Genomic DNA, 18,572 nt, shown 5'->3' with positions numbered 1-18,572 from the left:
TTATTTTTTCATCTTTCCATCTATGAACTTCTGCCCTTGTTTTAACTTTGGATAGTAAAACATTTTTTTTCTACCAGTAAATACCTTATACAGCCCACTTCCTGTTTGTCTGGTAAAAAGCCTAGGCTTATGACATAATGCACAGCGCTCTCTCACGCTTGTGAGTTTGCCAGGAAGGGGGGGGGGGGGGGGGGTGAGCTAAAAGAGAGCCAATGAGAGCTGCAGAGCTGGAGGTGTGCCTCTGTAAATCCAGGAAGTGAATAGGCAGCAGCTTCAGCTGCCCATAGTTAAAATGGATGCAGCCAGTGGAGGGAGATGGGAGATTTCTGCAGCATATTTGGCAAGTAAAGAATCACGGTATATATAAAATATGCAAAGTGGTTGGAGGGAAGCTTCAGAATGGCAAATTATGTGAGCAGACTGCAGTTCCTCTTTAAACAAAACTCCAGAAAAGTCCTTAAGGTTTTTTATGATTGTACATCTAAGGTTGTGGTTCCAGAAGAATCAGACAACTCCATTCCAGGGCAACGCTGTAAAATCACTGAATAATATCCTTGCCCTCCAACAAAACAAGTGTATTTCTATAAAGATTTAAATATGCTGGCAACCAAAACTTTTTAGTTTTGCTTAGAAGGGGGAAAAGGTAGGATCTACAGTATGAGTTTTTTCATGTCCTGGTCTCTACAGCAGAAGATTTTGCCTCACTTCCTGTCCCAGTATCAATGACAACCAACAAAGTTATAGAGGTGGGCATTTTTGTAAGGTTACATACCACAAAAAGAACATCTGTCCCAAGAATAATGGTCATCGGATTCAATCCTGCCCCATTCCAAAATTGAAAGTTCTGACTAAGTCAACTCCAGATGAGACATTTCAGTTTCACATAGCTTACATGTTAAGTAATGTGCCAAGACATCTATGTTGGGGGAGGTTGCGTCTTTTAGGTCTCTCAATCCGGCTTAATATTGGCACAGTAGTTTGTCTTCAACCCCCTCCTACTAGGCTTTTTTCACATGCTAACAAAAATTCATTTGCGTCCAGTATGTGCAATATAAAGCCAAACAATTACATCAGACACTCCCTTTAATATGGGGTATCTTGCCAGAATCAAAGTCATAACAGGCTACCGGTGACTCGGCCCCAAAGTTGCTCTCCCCAAAACTATTTGTGGAAGCTTGCCTTCGAACATGCACTGTTATGTCACAACAATAAGCTGTGTGCTATTTAGCAAACCGCATAGACAGTAATTGTGAAATATCTAAAAAAAAGGACAAGTTCATAGTCGTCACTTCATGGAAAAAAAATAAAGTCATAAAACATGGCTGATTAACAAACTTCCTCCTCCAAATGCCTTGTGGACTGTGATTTATTTTTCACTAGGCCAAAAAAGATACCATTGTTCAGACACTTCCTTTACAATGATGGCTTACTTTGCATGGAAGGTAAACATCCTTAAATGTTCTTGTCTCTCTGAACTCTACAAGAAAAAACTAAGGAGATGCAGACGAATTAACCCTAGATTACCCAGACTGCTGCAGGGCCAATACATTGAACTATTAGCAGCATACAGTAATTGTGCTTCAGCTGTTTGAAGATCTGAACTATGGGGACTGTGCCCAAATAAAGGCGCACAAAATGTCACCAGCATGGCCTGTAGCATTCATGCAGGCCTGGTTTTCCCCATTACCAATTTACTGTGTCTTGTCCTGTATGGTGTCTCTGTGGAGGTGACCATTTTGGTGAAGTAGAGCTTTGCTTTACTGCTTTCAGAGCTGCCCCCCCGATGACTGGTGATCAGAAGACTGGAGGGGGAATATTCAAGATGCAGCAGGAGAGGTACAGATAGCACAAATCCACAGAATGAATAAAATAGGAGCAGGGAGATCCTTGACATGTAGCTCCTCAATTCAGCTTGTTCTCCAGCTAAGAAAACCCTGAGCATCACAGACCATGACACTAGTGGCCAAAAGCACAGTACCATATATCTCATACTATAAAGATACAGCTTTGAGGCTACAGTTGTTAGGGAATGTCACCACAGAAAGTAAACTACTTTTTTCAGGGGAAAGGCAAAGGGTCTTTTCAGGGTACATGGGCACAATTAGATGTTCCGTAAAAGGTGGTAAATCTTTACTTGAGTGCCAGGCCCTAGCAGTTAGTGCACCTTGCCCTGTTTGAGCTAACAATGCACTGCTGATGTCTTAATATGCATGTGCCACTTTTCATACTGGTAGAAGTAGAAGTCAACTCCTACTCAAGAACGGTATTTTTGACTAAGAATGTCTGTTGATAGGTTAGACAGATACTTGCTATTTTTCAGGGGCTGCAAAAAAGAATTCCTATATCTGCACAACTGGTATGGTTACTGAGAAAACAAATATGGGTGTCAGTCTTCCCCACTGGATCAACCATAACAAATAGGAGAAATCATAACACTGTTTATAGCCTTGCTAAAGGGGCAACTAAATTATGGAAGACATTGCCAATACAATCTTTGATGTAAGCAGCAGCAGGTGCAAAGCTGAACTTTCCCGTACAATGCAGATTGTACTTTTTTACTTGCAATGGATGTAAGTACATTCATTGATCTAAGAGACATGAGTGACACACTGGTGTCAGGGAGTATTAATGAAGGCCCCTTGACCTCATAGTGAAAGGGAGCCTTGAACTGATGGGGGCATGGCTAGGAAGTGGGTGCGGATACACAACCCTTCAACCCTGTGGTTGCTGTTTGTCACAGCTTTCTTAGCAGTTTTTGACCTTGCCAGCTTTAAAAAAGTTGCCATAATGGGCTATGCTGTTGATTGGAAGTTGGGTCAGTCTACTGTCTGCTCAGCACTTATGGTAAAGACAGGCCCTTTAGACGTGGTCAAGTTAATGTCAAGTGTGCTCACAGTATGACTGACTGCCACTGGTTAAGTGTTTATGTTGGAAATTAATTGTACTGAAAATTTTAAAGCTGTGGCCTTGCCCTTTCCAACTTAATTGGTCTATGTGTGTTGTTGAAGATGTTGTTGATTACTGAGTGTTGGGTCCTTAAGCCTATGCGCCTCAGCAGTCAAGCTATAGTACATATGCCCACAAACAGCAAATGTGGCCTTACGCTGTCCTGGTCTGAATTCATGCAACTCATAGGCCACAATAGACCACCATAGAAAAACCTTGCTGGTGGAAGCAACACAAGGCAGTACTCAACCCAATTGAACACTGGTGCTACATTACTATGTGCATCAAGGATAACTCCTAACCAATGATTATTGATATTAGACCAATTTAACATGAAAAAGGCCAGTGCATTTTTATGGCACAAATTGTTCAGAGATATTTTGCATTTGCAAAATGTAATATGCATGAGGAACATCAAGAAATGTAGCCCCTTTAAGATAAAATTTGAGGTGGGTTAATATTTCAGAAGACCAGTCTGTGTGCAATATAGAAATAATTAGAATCTGAAAAACTCCAGCTCGTCCACTTTGGCTTGCATGCTCTCTTTTTCCTTCCGAGAAATGAGCAGTGTTTGTATATAGTAGATTCCACATACAGTGACCCAGTTCTGAAGCAAGTCAGAGCTTATAGCATGCAAAGCACTATATAGCTAGAGGCAAAGGGTTTTAATTATACAAGCACTGAAAGCACAACGCAACAGTTTCTCCCTGTGTGCTCAGAAAGGATCTCCCCACCGCACCCATCATATCACCATCCTGCAGGCTTGGTCAGCAAACCTTCAAGGACGAGATCACATGAATGGCTGCAGTTAACCGTTTCATCGCCCAAATGTCTGTCTTCAGGTTGCATAATGTGGACCTTCAAATCTCGGAGCTCTGGAAGCTCCATAAAACAGCAATATTACAGAGAATAAACCTCATTGTGCGGGGCAATTCTTCCGGCTTGTTACAAAATAGGCACTCACAAAATATGATGCGAGGGAAACATTGTGGTGTTGTCCACAGCAACATCCTTCCAAACCTAAACAAGCCCATAGACTGCATGTGAAGGGGTACACGCATATTTATTTGAACCACATGCATGAACGAGTGCCGTCTTTCAGTAATGGTGAGTATAATGCCTTCCAGAAATGGGAGCAAGCCAGAGAACAGAGTCGATAGCTGGCATCAACCAGTTGAAGTCTGTGGAGAAACCTTGGGAAAATCTTAAACCTCTAAGAAATATTTATCAGAAATGGACCATAGGCAATAAAAGCATACTTGAGCAGACTTGATATTCTACTGGAACTCTATTCACAACCAAGCATGAAGTGTACAGGTAATTTTGGAACACTTTCTCTGTGTGTTTTTAGGAATTTCTTTAGGCATATTTAGGCTTGAACATTGTTTTGGCCAATGGAAAGCTAGATACTGAGAGGACGAGACAGTTTAGGTTAAAAAGACAAATTTTTTCAGGCGCTTTTATTGAAGGTTTTGGGGCCAAAAACTCTAATTCGGCTTTAAAATTAGCTCATACCTTTTTGAGTTCCAGGTATTGAGTTAAAAGTGGCTCATATGGGAGGAGGCATAATAAGGATGGGACTTTGGTTGTTAAGCATTTTGGAGCCTTGAGCTTCAAGCAACAAAATGGTCAGGTGAACCAAGGCTTAGCAGTAAGTCAACAAAGTGGAACTCCAGGCAAAACTTTATTTTGGCTACACAGGGAAAGAGACAGAACCTCTTCCAGATTTTTATTTCCAGCTTCTGCCCAGTAGAGATTTTCTTTTACTGCTATGATAACTGACAAAAAGATGAAGGAAATCTCTACAGGTAAGGCCACATTTAGGCCTCATGCACACGGACGTTTTTACAGCCGCTTTTTTGAGCTTTTTTTGCAGCTTAAAAAGGCCTGTCCATGTTAGTCTATGGCTTCATGCCCACCTAGGCGTTTTTGAGCTGCAAATGGCATAGGCGTTTTTAAGCTGTAAAAAAAACCCAGGACCAGTGCGTTCCGTGGCGTGGAGCTAGAGCTGTAAAAACGCGAATCGCGGGAAAACGCGCAAAAACGCGCATAAACGCGCAACATATTTTCTTTGTTTTCTGAGTCCTATAGCCAAGAGATGTGTTTCTTAAAAAAAGCTACTTAACGCTAACGCTAAAAAACGCGCCAAAACGCGGTAAAAATCACGACGATTTTTCCAGGCGTCGGAGCTAGCTTTGCAGCCAGTTTTTTAAAACGTCCGTGTGCATGAGCACTTATACCTGAGCGCATTGTAGCTCAAAGCTTCAAAACACTCAAGCTTAAGCCTCATGCACACTGTTTTTCAGCCTGTAAAAGCATCCCTATGTTAGCGTATCCTGTCTACGCACATAGTTGTCTACTACGTGTACTACTTTATTAGGAGGAGAGCATTCGCAGGCTGAAAAAAAAACATCAAAAGCTTGTTCAGGAGAGGAGCTGAAGAGCATCTAGATATGTTTAGATGTGGGATCAATGGACTCCACCAAGGCTCAAATGCTTGCTGCATGTGCAATAGGTAGCTTTAGGTGCCAGGAGAAAGCATTCAGAGGCCAGCGATTGTCAACTTGCAAGGTAATGGGGAGCCTCAAATGTGGCCCCTAAAGTCTCCAAATTGCCAGATATATTTACTACATGTAATGCTACAAAAAACTGTCACAAACTGAAAACTTAATAGAGGAAATGGTCAGATTGTTCTACGGGAGTGGTTGGCTACTGAAGTCATGCTATAGGAAAAATTCAGAGACTAGGGACATGTTTGCATTATACTGTTAGAACATTACTACTATCAAGGGACCCATTACAAATCATCGCTCCCTCTACTGACTGCTGGGGCCCAAGGACTACACTTCAAACACCAAAGGGCTGCAGGCTGGGCATCAGGGGGCTAAATAGAGGCCCTGTGTGTATGAGGCCTAATCCCCATGATGTATTTCAGTGGTGGCTACTCATATATGAGCATTCAAACTCCTGTAGCTCAAAGCCTGATGCTCCAAAAGCTACTCAGGGCAGGTTTGAGCTTTTTGGCCCCATAGACTTCAATGTGAACACAAGCAGATGCTGGAATCAAGTGTTTTTGAGTGTTTTTCAGGTGTAATTTAGACAGTTTTTTTTAAATCTTTATTAGAACTGGTCTCCTCCTCCTGATTTCCATTGGCTAAAACAATGCCTGAAGCGGGAATACACATTTAAACACTTGCAACATGCTTCTAAAACACTTGTACACACAAGCAATAAAGCCCTCAACCAAAAATGCCTGGAATTTTCTCTGCTCAGGTGTGAATTCGGCCTAAAAAAGACAGCAGTAGAACTATCCCATAGTAGACCGGGAAAGGGTTAGAAGCTCTGTCATGTTTTATGTCTGTCTCCCCATTAGAGGCATTACCCTTCACTTCTTGTGTGCTCATCATGACAGGAAGTAGGAGGAAACTGCAATAAAAACTTGACAGATGTTCTAGCTCATCCCCAGTCTCAATTTAAAAAAAAGTTGACTTGAGTGCCAAGTTCATTTGAAAGACATGATCATCTCCTTATCACTTTTACTCTCATTTTTGTGCATCACCCACCACCCAACCCTCAAGGCCCTAGGTACAATAGACAATTAACCTAGTTTAAATTAAAATGTGACTCATTTCAGCACATCTTACTGTACTTTTAAACCAAACACTTGCCAGTAAGGGGACTGTTTTCAATACCAAATCTCAAAACTTATGCAACCTCGGACAAAGCTACCTAGGCGTATCCTGTGATTTTACTGCAATTCATGTTTAATAGGAATCCATTTGCATCAGCCTGAATAGAGATCTCACAGGTGGTTTTATTCCCAGTTATACAGCTGCTACCTCAGGCTAGTGAAGTCACAGCAATCCCTCATGCAACACTGAACCAGTGGGAACAAGCTTTGCCATATAGGTGATCATTAAGCTAATCCCTTGTTTTCGGGCATCTCGCTACTGAGGCATGAAAAACAGCAACCTTAAAGGGAACCTCCTGTGAAATCAAATGAAATGCTGACCGCTTACTTTGTGTAGGTGCAAGCTCTGGGGCCCTCATCTGAAGGCTGGCCTAATTGCCTACTGACTCACTGGCAAGCACTCAGGAAAAAGATGAACGCTAATAGTGCATTCCCCTCCTCACTACAAAAGGTTAACTGCTCATCCTGCCTAGAGGATGATGAATGAGATGACATACCTTATTCCTGCAGACTTCCTATTCTTCGTTCTTCCCTTGGCCGCAGCTCTTTGATGTCATCTCATACAATGCAGGTCCTACATTCCTGCATTGTACATGAAGATACCGAGGGCCCACCACATAGTCCAGTGAAGGACAATGGAGGAGAGTGGAGGAAAGTGCTGACTCCCAATGAAGTGGAAAACAAAATACATCACGCCCTGTGCAAAAGGAGCAGTTAGCCTTTGCAATAGGGAAAAAGAGCCATTACAAAAGGTATTTTTTTCCATACAGAGTTCAGCTTTAACACTTTAAGGTCTTATCCTTCCCCCGGCCCCTGTCTGAGCAGTGAAAAGAGAAGCAGCGGGCTGATGAAATTATCTGCCACTCCGCTCTCTCCTCCTGTCAGCATGTCCCTTGTTAACACAACAACCCAATTTGATGCTTCCCTTCTCTAGTCTCTGCTGTACCGGGGTATGAAAGCAGCAAATACCAGCTCAGTACTTACACTGCTTGCACAAAAATACATAATGATCAACAAGGCCTGGTTCACACCTATGCAGGTTGCAGTTGATGCATATTCCAGGTGCATTTTGATCATTTCTGATCCATTGAAGTCTATGGAACCAAAAACACAACCTGTTGGTCCCTGGCCCTTTCTATAAAATGCACAGATGTGAAAATGACCCATAGGAAACCATGTTAAATAGACTGTAGTGTGTTCCTGCAAAACTGAAAATGCACTACAAAATACACAGGTGTGATCCAGGTCTTAATGAATGGAGATATAAATGTCTTTTAGATCTACCTATGACTTTAGCTGATCACATTGAGATAAAGATTGATTGAGATATATATATATATATATATAGATAGATATATATATGCGCACACACACACACACACACACACACACGTACATATACACACACACGTACATATACACACACACGTACATATACACACTCTTCAGTAAAGCCTTATATGTTCATTGACACTACACCACAGACTACAATTCTAAAGGCTGCAAACAGCTGATAGGAAGAGCTATTTGCATTCCTGTCACTCTTTGCTCTTTATCTATTTTATTATAGTGTGTTTTAATGACTATTTTTATGTCTTAAAAGCACAATAAAAACCAGCATGACATTGCTTTGCTTTGATATGGACTATAAAGATATCAGAATACTTTGTACCCTACTCTTGGCAATAAAATGATTACATTGTAATAATGAACAAGACTTAAATATCCTTATTCTTCTCTCTTGGTTCTATCCTATTCTGAGATAAGTTATACATGTCAGACACCCACAGGCAAAGCAGTTGATATATATATATAAAAATATATAAAAAAGCACTGGTTTCCAAACTGTGGCCCGACAAGCTTTTATCTGGTCCTTGGGGCACCATTCCTCCCACTTTTGCCAACAATAAGGCCTACTTCCTGCCACTGACACCAATACCAATGATGGGGCACTATTTATACCGGTAATACCAATGATGGGGCACTACTCCTTCCATGGACACATACCATAGGGCACTATTGCTTCCAGTAATGCCAATGATGGAGCACTATTTATAATGGTAATACCAATGACGGGGCAATACGCCTTCCACTCACACATACCATAGGTCACTATTCCTTCCAGTAATGCCAATGATGGGGCACTATCCCTACTGGTATTATCAACGATGGGGCACTATTCCGCTCACTGACACCAACCATAGGGCACTATTCCACCCAGTAAAGACGATGGGAACTATTCCTCCCACTGATGGGCACTATTCCTCCCACCGGCACCAACCATACAGCACTATTCCTCCTAGTAATGCCAATGATGGGGCACTATTCCTATTACTGACACCAAACATAGGGCACTACTCCACCTACTAATGCCAATGATGGGGCACTATTTCTACAGGTAATACCAATGACGGGGCAACATTCCTCTTCCTCCTGACCATAGGTGCTATGTAACCAACCATCAAGCCCGAGGCATTGTTTACCCTCGCTGATGCCAGACCCACAACATATTCTACCCCAACTGGCCATAAAGGAAGGAAAATATTTCAGCGTGCCTGTGTCACTTTGGTTTTTGTCTCTGTCCTGTGCAGTGAGATTGGAGCTGTGCTGAATTTGCAAAGCAGGGTCCACGTAACCTCAAAGCAAGGACTTCTGAAACGTAGATGAGCGTCAACTTGAAAAAACATGTCCTGTTCACTTGTATCTGATGTCGGCGATCTTCTGATTGCTCGCTGTTGAGATACAAAGTTCTAAAAAGCAAACACTGACAAACAAGACCAGTTTTACTTCGTCAATGTAATTACTGGGCTCCTCACAGTACAGAACAAACCGTGGGAATCCCAGAACTTGAAAATACCAAGTATTTGATAGTTATACCGTGTTCCTTCACGCAAGCACAATGTGCAGATAAACCACAATTATTTTTATTAGAAAGCCTCTAATGTACCAGTTAATGAGACAATTAAGCCTGACCTGAATGCACTTAAAAGCAAAATTATTAGCAATCTGTATAATTTGTGTATATTAACACGTTGCACAACTCGTCTGATCCAGGCCTGAAAGATGCCCAATTACAATACCACGTACCAGATTAATGTTGTATGTTTTGCATGAGCGATCGTCAAGGCTTTGGTTCTGTAGCTTCTCGGTAATTAGTGTCACCATGTTAGTCCTTGCGTCTCCGCTCCTCAGCCCCACAATCATCGATCCTCTGGTCTTAATACTGTCTGATCATTTCAGTTCTTGTTGAAGTTGAACATCTTTCTTGAAGCGAGCAGCCTAGTTAATTTCAGTGCTGTAGTTCATGGTTCTCATCTAAAATGACAAAGCAGGCCAGGTTACATTATGTTGCCTGGGTACGTCACTCATATCTAATTTAGAATGCTCACTAAAAAGCTTTCGTCATGCTACACAGCTAACAGCAATGATAGAGACAGGCACATTAAGGCCTTGTGACCTATAAAACACAGAAATCTTATAATACCCTATATGCATTGAAGGGATTTTTCAGTCTCCAAATAAACCTCATGTTAAGAGAAGACACGGCCAGTGGGATACAAGACACAGGTCCATTTCTGCCATACCTCTAAACCACATACATTCAAGTCTGCAGTTGCCACTATCACTTATAACCTAGCCTAAATCTGAAGAATTGTCCCAGCTATCTTACTCTGATCTAAAGACCACATCTGAAGAAAATATGGTGACTCAGTGGTTAGGATTTCATCCCTAAGCTTGACGAAGGTCACGATCAGCATGGAGTTTATAAGTTTGCCTTTTTTTTTTTGACGAGTTTTCCCAGTGTCCAAGATCTTTTTACACCCCGTAAATAAAAACGTCATGTTAGATAAATTGGCTTCCATCAACATTAGCCTACAAAAATAGAATTATTAACCACTTGCCGACCGGCGAATGCCTATGTACGTCCCTACTTTGGGAACAGATATCGTGGTTATGGCAGCAGCTAGCTGCCATAACCCCAGTATCCCTGTGTTCGGCCAGCTGTCGGCTACAAGATAAAAGTGGTCTCTGCAGCGGATTCGCTGCAAGATCCTTTATCAGTGGCGGGAGAACGGCCTCCCCTGACCCAAAATGGCTCAACACAGTTTTGCATTTTTGCTATGCAGCATGCCACATCTGAACCACTTTTAAGCCACTCCACCACCACCAGGGAAGAATTCTTCATACAAGCAAAGAACCACTCAGTGGAGATGCTCTGAATCAAAAACTTAGACTCCACTTAAGTGCACCTGGATATTACATCCAAATGTTGTCAACTACAGTTCCCTGACACTAATGAGATACAGACCGAGGTTTTAACTCATCGACACTATATCCACCGCAAAAAAAAAAAAAAAAACATTTTCTGAAACTCTACTTTAAAGCGCCAGATTACAACATCTAGAAAAACCAGTGCGAGTTCTGAAGGATCCTTCACATGGAAGAAATATGAAGTCTTGCACAATAGGTATGCACAACAATTTCATAAAATGCTAGATGTGGATAGATTAAACACATGCACATTGCAAAACCGTACATGGAGTCTGTCTGTAAACATGGTTTAATATATGGCTGAAGTCTCTCCCTCTTTTTTACAGCCAAATATCTATAAGGCTTGTCTATAAATCACTGAATGAAAAACAATCCTGACCTGAAAAATCTCACTGTTTACTGCTTAAGGCAAAGCAGCATGGGTTACGTTATATCACTACTGGAACGAATTCTGATGCGACATTCTCACTTTTTTAGCTGTGAAAATTATTGTAATTTCCAAATTTTTTTCTTGGGTGTCCCATCTAGTTGCTGCCTAGATCTCAATTGGCCCTTCTTATGCAAAAACAGAACCAGTGAGGCTCAGAATCGTATAGTCTGCCCAGATTGCAGTATAACACCACCGAGATGGGAGCAGTGATGGTGGAGCAGCATGATCTCTCCAGAGCCAGCTTATTAAACGGGATATTAGACAATTGGTCTTTTAACCCACCCAAACTATCAAATCAATGAATGATCAAAGCATTCTAACCTGTCCAAAACGATCACAAAAAAAAAAAAAAAAAAAAGCAAAAGGAACGGATTGTCTCATAAGAGAAGCAATACATTTTACTACGTTGCCCTACATAGTAGCCTTGCAGTCCAGTAATAAACATGGATAAGTCAACTACAAGATTGAAATGGACATTTAGTACAACTGTAAATGAACAGATCCATGGGTAACAACTCTTAACTATCCCTTATTTGGACGGACTGCCTCTTTCCTTCTATGGAACTAAATCTGTCGCTTTCCTTCTCAGTTGTTCCTCCTTCTGCTCTGATTTATAGACCACTATAAAAACAATCAAAAATGTTATACTACAGGTTATTCTACAAATGTATTTGGAGGTGAAACCAATCATTTTTGTGCAGTAATTTTCATGCTCCGTGTAATTGGTGGCATGTTCTTTGCCTATTTACTTAGGGCTAAAAGGTGTCCCCCTCCTTTTCTCAAAAAGTTGTATAGTATGGGGTTGTCTATTGTAGAAGGGAGTAGTCTGTACTTCCCACTGCAGATGGCCCTCAACAGTAGTGGTAATGCAGAAGGGGAATGAAGCTGTAAGGAACTTGGCTCCTCTGACTTCCTACAGTCATAGGGAGACGGCTGTCCAATTGGACGCTGGCACTCCATGTGACTCCAATGGTTATCTTGGGTCAGGCAGAGTCTATTTATGACTCTGCCTCCTGGGTTGACACCCTTGTCTGGCAGGGACAGTGCTTAAAAGGGTAGGGAAATGTTTCCAGAGGAGTAGAGGAGATCATGCAGGAACTAGTCTACCTCTCTTCAGGAAGCCTACGCTATAGGTGTGAACCAGCCAGGCCGCATTCCACTCCTCGTTGCAGAAATTGTAGGCATCTTCTAGTCTTCAGAACACTGTCACAGTTCGTAAGTGGCTCCGGACAGGTGTACTTACCCGCCAGGCCTAAATAAGTTGTGTTGAACGTTTCTGCAATATAAGGCTCGGTTCACACTGGAACTGGCTGCGGATCACAGGCGTGCTGTGCGTCCCTGTTCCCAGTTTCAGGTACGAATCGGGGGCCGAATCTCTGCCTGAACTCGGCTCTGAAACGGAGCCAAAGACGCACAGCATTTCTGTGCAGTGCGCTCCGCAGCTGCAACGGAGATATGTGAACCGGCTGCATAGGAAGCCGGTCACATTCTCCTGCTATGCGAATTGGATGTGAGGAAATCCACATCCAATTTGCATAGGTGTGAACCTGGCCTAACTTTGTTGCCTGATTTGGACTGTTTTTAATGCCTGCCACACCATACTGCAACTGGCTCACATTCTGAAGGCTATAAGTACACAATGCTGTGCCCAGCCAGCAAGTAAACAATTTGAACACTGGAGCACTACATGGGTCTGCCAGCAGAATCAATGAAACGTCTGATCTGAGGCCTTTATTTCTATGGTGTTTCAGAGCTAGGACGACTTCCATAAGCAAAATATTAATATAAATATCTCTTGTGCATCCTACTTTTCTGAAAATGGGCTCAGCACTGCCAATTCATTTCTAATAGCATGTATAATTTTATGGGCATTCCACCATAATGCTGAATTGTGCACTCTGCATAGATCTATTTTAAGGTGAACCTTTGTAGGTAGAACTTTACACATTTTATACTTCTTATAGAGGAAGAGGACAATTACCTGAACAGTTTAGCATTACACTATAGAGAACAAGGACTTTCTGATGCTTGAGGGTAATACATGAGTAATAATAATTTATATATATATATATATATATATATATATATATATATATATATATATATATATTTATATATATATATATATATATATATATATATATATATATATATATATATATATATATATATATATATAATTTAGCACAATTGTTTTCTTCATGACTGCCACAAATTTCAGGTTGGTTGTCAGGTGAGATTTGGGTTACCCACATAGGACAGTTAGACAGTGCTGGACATGCATTTGGCAGATTGGGGAATTCACATGCATGGTGAGACAGATGAAGTTGTTGCACCAGAAGAGGTGTTTTCAGCCTATTGGCTCCATTAGTTCACCCACAGCTCCACTGCTCCGTAGGAAAAAAAAAAAAAGGGCCGACTCACTTAAGGCAAAGAGCCATGTTTAATAGACATCAGTCAGCAAAAAACATTTTCTGATCTGATTTCAGCAAAATGGTATCTGATTGGACACCAAGTTCCTGCACAATATCACTGCTCTTTGTACTGCTTTACTGAGCAACCCATAAGTTTAAGGTCAGGACTAAATCCCATGCCAAGAAAATACACTGGACCTCTGACAGCCTATGCCCACAGTTCCCCAAAATTTAAGTGACATTCAAATGGACAAAGAAAATCTTTCATGTCACCAAGCCAGGAAAAACGATTTATGCAGACATAATTTCTCTGGATTCCATGGAAAAAGTGATATTATTCTTCGAAAACAGCAGCAGTAATCGTCAAATGCCAATTCTAACATTCACCCCAGGCAGCCGGCTGGGTAGTTAGTGCCTCTCTTACATTAGTTTCACATGGCAAAAAGACATTAATTGTAGGTCAGCCAGGGTGAATGTCAACATCCGCCTTTCTCAGTACACCAACATTCATACATATGGAGATAGATATAAGCACTACACCATATGTATGCAAGATAAGGTTATTATACATTAATAGACTTATCTACTTTGGTAACTATAGCAGGTTTTGCTGACATGTATGCTTGCTGTAGATTTTTTTTTTTTATACCGGTTGCTGATGTTCTGTATAGATGCATGAATACCTAGAGGTTTCAAAGAAAAAAGTAGGAGGGCTGCCTTGTAAATAGCAAGTCTTCTAGGTGGACCGGACTTGGTCAGGACTGGATGTGACTAGTGCAAGTGACCATAAAAAAGAAAATGAGCTGCCCCAGGACTAGAACGTAAGAGGAATTCCCCTGACTTTGATTGCTTTCTGTTCTCTGGAACAGAAAGTGAAGGCAAATTTCCCCAATGGAACACAGACATAGAATAAACTGGCAGGGATCTTACCCCCTTCCTCCCTGCTCTATCCAAAATTTGGCTATATATACACACCTTAAAGAAATTAAATTACCCAGGATGTGTATACATACAAACTTCAGGAACTAACACACACCGGCACCCATAGTAAGAATAGTATGATGCAATTTGAGAATAAATGAAGCCACCCATTACAGAAAGGAGAGCTCCGTTGTTACAGAAAATGACCTTAAAAATATACTTTACGTGGGTGCCACGTGAGAAGTATGCTATGGTAAGTTTCTAAAAAGTCTCCATTAAAGTGAACCAGTTAGCCACTATAAATTTTTAAATGCAGACGTCCAGAAGATATACAGATGGTTCTAGCAATACAGCGACTTCCGCATGCACATCTGGGAGGAAAGTCCCTCTTGGGTAGAAACACCTCCCACCAACCATCTGTCTGTCCATAGCGAGTCCCAGTTATCAATAAGGTCATGGTCAATGGACAGAGATACGGCAGTTTGTGGGGAGGTGGGTGGTTAGTTACTTGGTTCTGCTTTTAGGCAAGACTTCTACTTTTTAATGTTACCAACAGTCCTGGCTTTAGCATAAGCCCAAGAAGGCTAAAAAAAACAAAACATGATATTCTAAAAAATGTAAATCAAATTTAAATCAAATTACTCATAATTGGCAATTCCATGCACATTGTGGAGTCCATCTAGGTGCAAGTAGCTTGCACCAACACTATTGCACAGCATACTACTGCAACAGCTGCAATCCGTCCAGCGCTTCCTGTATGTATTTTGCGGACAAATAAATAAAAAAAAAGGTATTGCATCAACCCTCGGGGTCCCCCATTCATGATTTTCTGGCACTATCCCCACTTTAACATTGCTTCAAAACCCTGGCTGCTCGGAAACCCATCCTATATCTTGACACATCAAAATGTATTTTTATGCAAAGATTGGAAATTAACACTAATGCCCTGTACACACGATTGGATTTTCCTACAACAAAAGCATGGATTTTTTTTCCAAAGGATGTTGGCTCAAACTTGTCTTGCATACACACGGTCACACAAATGTTGGCCCAAATTTCCAACGCAAGAACGCAGTGACATTCAAACACGCACGACGAGCCGAGAAAAAGGAAGTTCAATAGCCAGTGCGGCTTCTGTTTGATTCAGAGGATGCGTAATCTTTTGTGTGACAGACTTGTGTACACACGATCGGACTTTCCGACAACAAGTTTTGTTGAAAATTTGAGAACCTGCTCTCAAACATTTGTGTGCACAAATTCCGACAGCAAATGTTCGATGGAGCATGGTCGGACACAACAAGCTCACATCGAACATTTCCCGTCGCAAAGCCCTATCGCGTGTACGTGGCATAAGGCTTCACACTGCCCCCCACTGTGCTTTGGGTAACCTGCAGCTTTTGTGTGGGTTACCCTCACTTTCTCATAGACTTCCATTATGTCCTGTGGCTTTGGTGTGCTTTCAGAAAGCGCACCAAAACTGTGGGACATAATTGAAGTCTATGGGAAAGCACAGGGATCCTCCACAAAAGCCATGTATTCGCTGCCCTTTATCCAAAGCCCAGTAGAGCAATGTGAAGCCACCATAAGCAAGTTTACATTTTATCAACAAAGCCGTATAGACAAATTAAAGATAGTCATGCAAGCCACTGAGCAGCCACTCTGTTCTTCTACAAGGATCTACACATTTCCATGTACGGATTTAGTATCTAGGGATTGTAAAGTTTGCCTGTTACACTGCTGACATAATTTTACTGCAATAAAACGTATAATAAGGTTAACTATACTGCGGCTTCTTATGAGGGAAAGATACATTTCAGATGAACATTACACTCCGCCAAGATATCACATGAAAGAGGTTATCTCTACCAACCTTCACCCACTTAAGCAATTTTATATAACCATCCCATAGCACAATGAAAACGGCTAGTAGATATAGACTAAAAGCTTACTTTCATTTTCTTGTGAAGCACAAACTAAACAACAGCAGCCGAGTGATAACTAAACCCAAGAACAAATATACGATAGTTTTTAGATGTGCCAGCTGCAATAATTTTCGTTTTTAAGATAAGCTCATTTTCAGCAACTACAGAAATGCATTGTCCCCACTTCCTGTGAGCTGCAAAGAAAAATATCTTCCTTCCTAGCCATCTTCTGTAATCTATCAAAGGTCATTAATAGGGATGCACCGAATGGGTTTTTTGGTGCCGAAACCGATACCGAAAATGAAAAATACACTAGGCCGAAAACCGAAACCGATACCGAAACAGCACCGATACCGAAAATGACTGTTTTTAAAAAATATTTTTATACAGGAGGTGGTCAGAGACTGGGGACATGGTACAGGAGGTGGTCAGAGACTGGGGACATGGTACAGGAGGTGGTCAGAGACTGGGGACATGGTACAGGAGGTGGTCAGAGACTGGGGACATGGTACAGGAGGTGGTCAGAGACTGGGGACATGGTACAGGAGGTGGTCAGAGACTGGGGACATGGTACAGGAGGTGGTCAGAGACTGGGGACATGGTACAGGAGGTGGTCAGAGACTGGGGACATGGTACAGGAGGTGGTCAGAGACTGGGGACATGGTACAGGAGGTGGTCAGAGACTGGGGACATGGTACAAAAGGTGGTCAGAGACTGCATGCATGGTACAGGAGGTGGTCAGAGACTGCATGCATGGTACAGGAGGTGGTCAGAGACTGCATGCATGGTACAGGAGGTGGTCAGAGACTGCATGCATGGTTCAGGAGGTGGTCAGAGACTGGGGACACGGTACAGGAGATGGTCAGAGACTGGGGACACGGTACAGGAGATGGTCAGAGACTGGGGACACGGTACAGGAGATGGTCAGAGACAGGGGACACGGTACAGGAGATGGTCAGAGACAGGGGACGCGGTACAGGAGATGGTCAGAGACAGGGGACGCGGTACAGGAGATGGTCAGAGACTGGGGACGCGGTACAGGAGATGGTCAGAGACTGGGGACGCGGTACAGGAGATGGTCAGAGACTGGGGACGCGGTACAGGAGATGGTCAGAGACTGGGGACGCGGTACAGGAGATGGTCAGAGACTGGGGACGCGGTACAGGAGATGGTCAGAGACTGGGGACGCGGTACAGGAGATGGTCAGAGACTGGGGACGTGGTACAGGAGATGGTCAGAGACTGGGGACGTGGTACAGGAGATGGTCAGACTGGGGACGTGGTACAGAAGATGGTCAGAGAACGTGGTACAGGAGGCATCCCCCATTGCAGGCCAGTGTCCCCCATTGCAGCCAGTGTGCCAGTGTCCCATTGCAGCCAGTGTGCCAGTGTCCCATTGCAGCCAGTGTGCCATTTTGCAGCCAGGGTGTCCCCCTTTTGCAGCCAAGGGTGTCCCCCTTTTGCAGCCAAGGGTGTCCCCCTTTTGCAGCCAAGGGTGTCCCCCTTTTGCAGCCAAGGGTGTCCCCCTTTTGCAGCCAAGGGTGTCCCCCTTTTGCAGCCAAGGGTGTCCCCCTTTTGCAGCCAAGGGTGTCCCCCTTTTGCAGCCAGCCTGTGCAGGGAATAGAGCCACCTCCGTTGCCTGTTTGATCACAGCGCCGGGAACATCACAGCTTTCATTTCAATAGCTGTGTGTTCCCGGTCGCGCGCCGCCACACACAGCCCCTCCCCCTTGTCCGGGCACTTTGATAGACAGATCATCCGTCCAATCCTGCGGATGATCTGTCTATCTAAGTGTCCGGACAAGGGGGAGGGGCTGTGTGTGACGGCGCGCGGCCGGGAACACACAGCTATTGAAATGAAAGCTGTGATGTTCCCGGCGCTGTGATCAAACAGGCGGCGGAGGCGGCTCTCCTGCGCTATGCACCCCCCATGATGGGCGTCACCAGGGGCGGGGGCGGAGCCCCGCCCCCACCCAGG

The 18,572-nt window shown here is 42.9% G+C and overlaps 1 protein-coding gene across 4 annotated transcripts in view; it reads right to left on the bottom strand.

Moving 5' to 3' along the window:
- FAM53A (family with sequence similarity 53 member A) overlaps positions 1-18,572 on the bottom strand; it is a 96,077-nt gene that overhangs the window by 45,855 nt on the left and 31,650 nt on the right. For 3 of the 4 annotated variants that reach the window (XM_077477937.1, XM_077477938.1, XM_077477939.1), the window contains exon 2: positions 9,725-9,952. In XM_077477937.1, coding sequence (XP_077334063.1) covers positions 9,725-9,841 — 117 coding nt within the window. In that variant the 5' untranslated portion in view covers positions 9,842-9,952. Of the gene's footprint in view, positions 1-9,724; positions 9,953-18,572 lie in introns of those variants that run through there. The other variant, XM_077477940.1, reaches the window with a different exon arrangement.

The sequence above is a fragment of the Lithobates pipiens genome, unplaced genomic scaffold (assembly GCF_037356315.1).
Source record: "Lithobates pipiens isolate NorthernLeopardFrog02 unplaced genomic scaffold, aLitPip1_a1.2 Scaffold_13, whole genome shotgun sequence".
Taxonomy (NCBI): Eukaryota; Metazoa; Chordata; class Amphibia; order Anura; family Ranidae; genus Lithobates; species Lithobates pipiens.
Note: the sequence above shows the minus strand (reverse complement) of the source record. Positions and strands in the feature narration are given on the sequence as shown.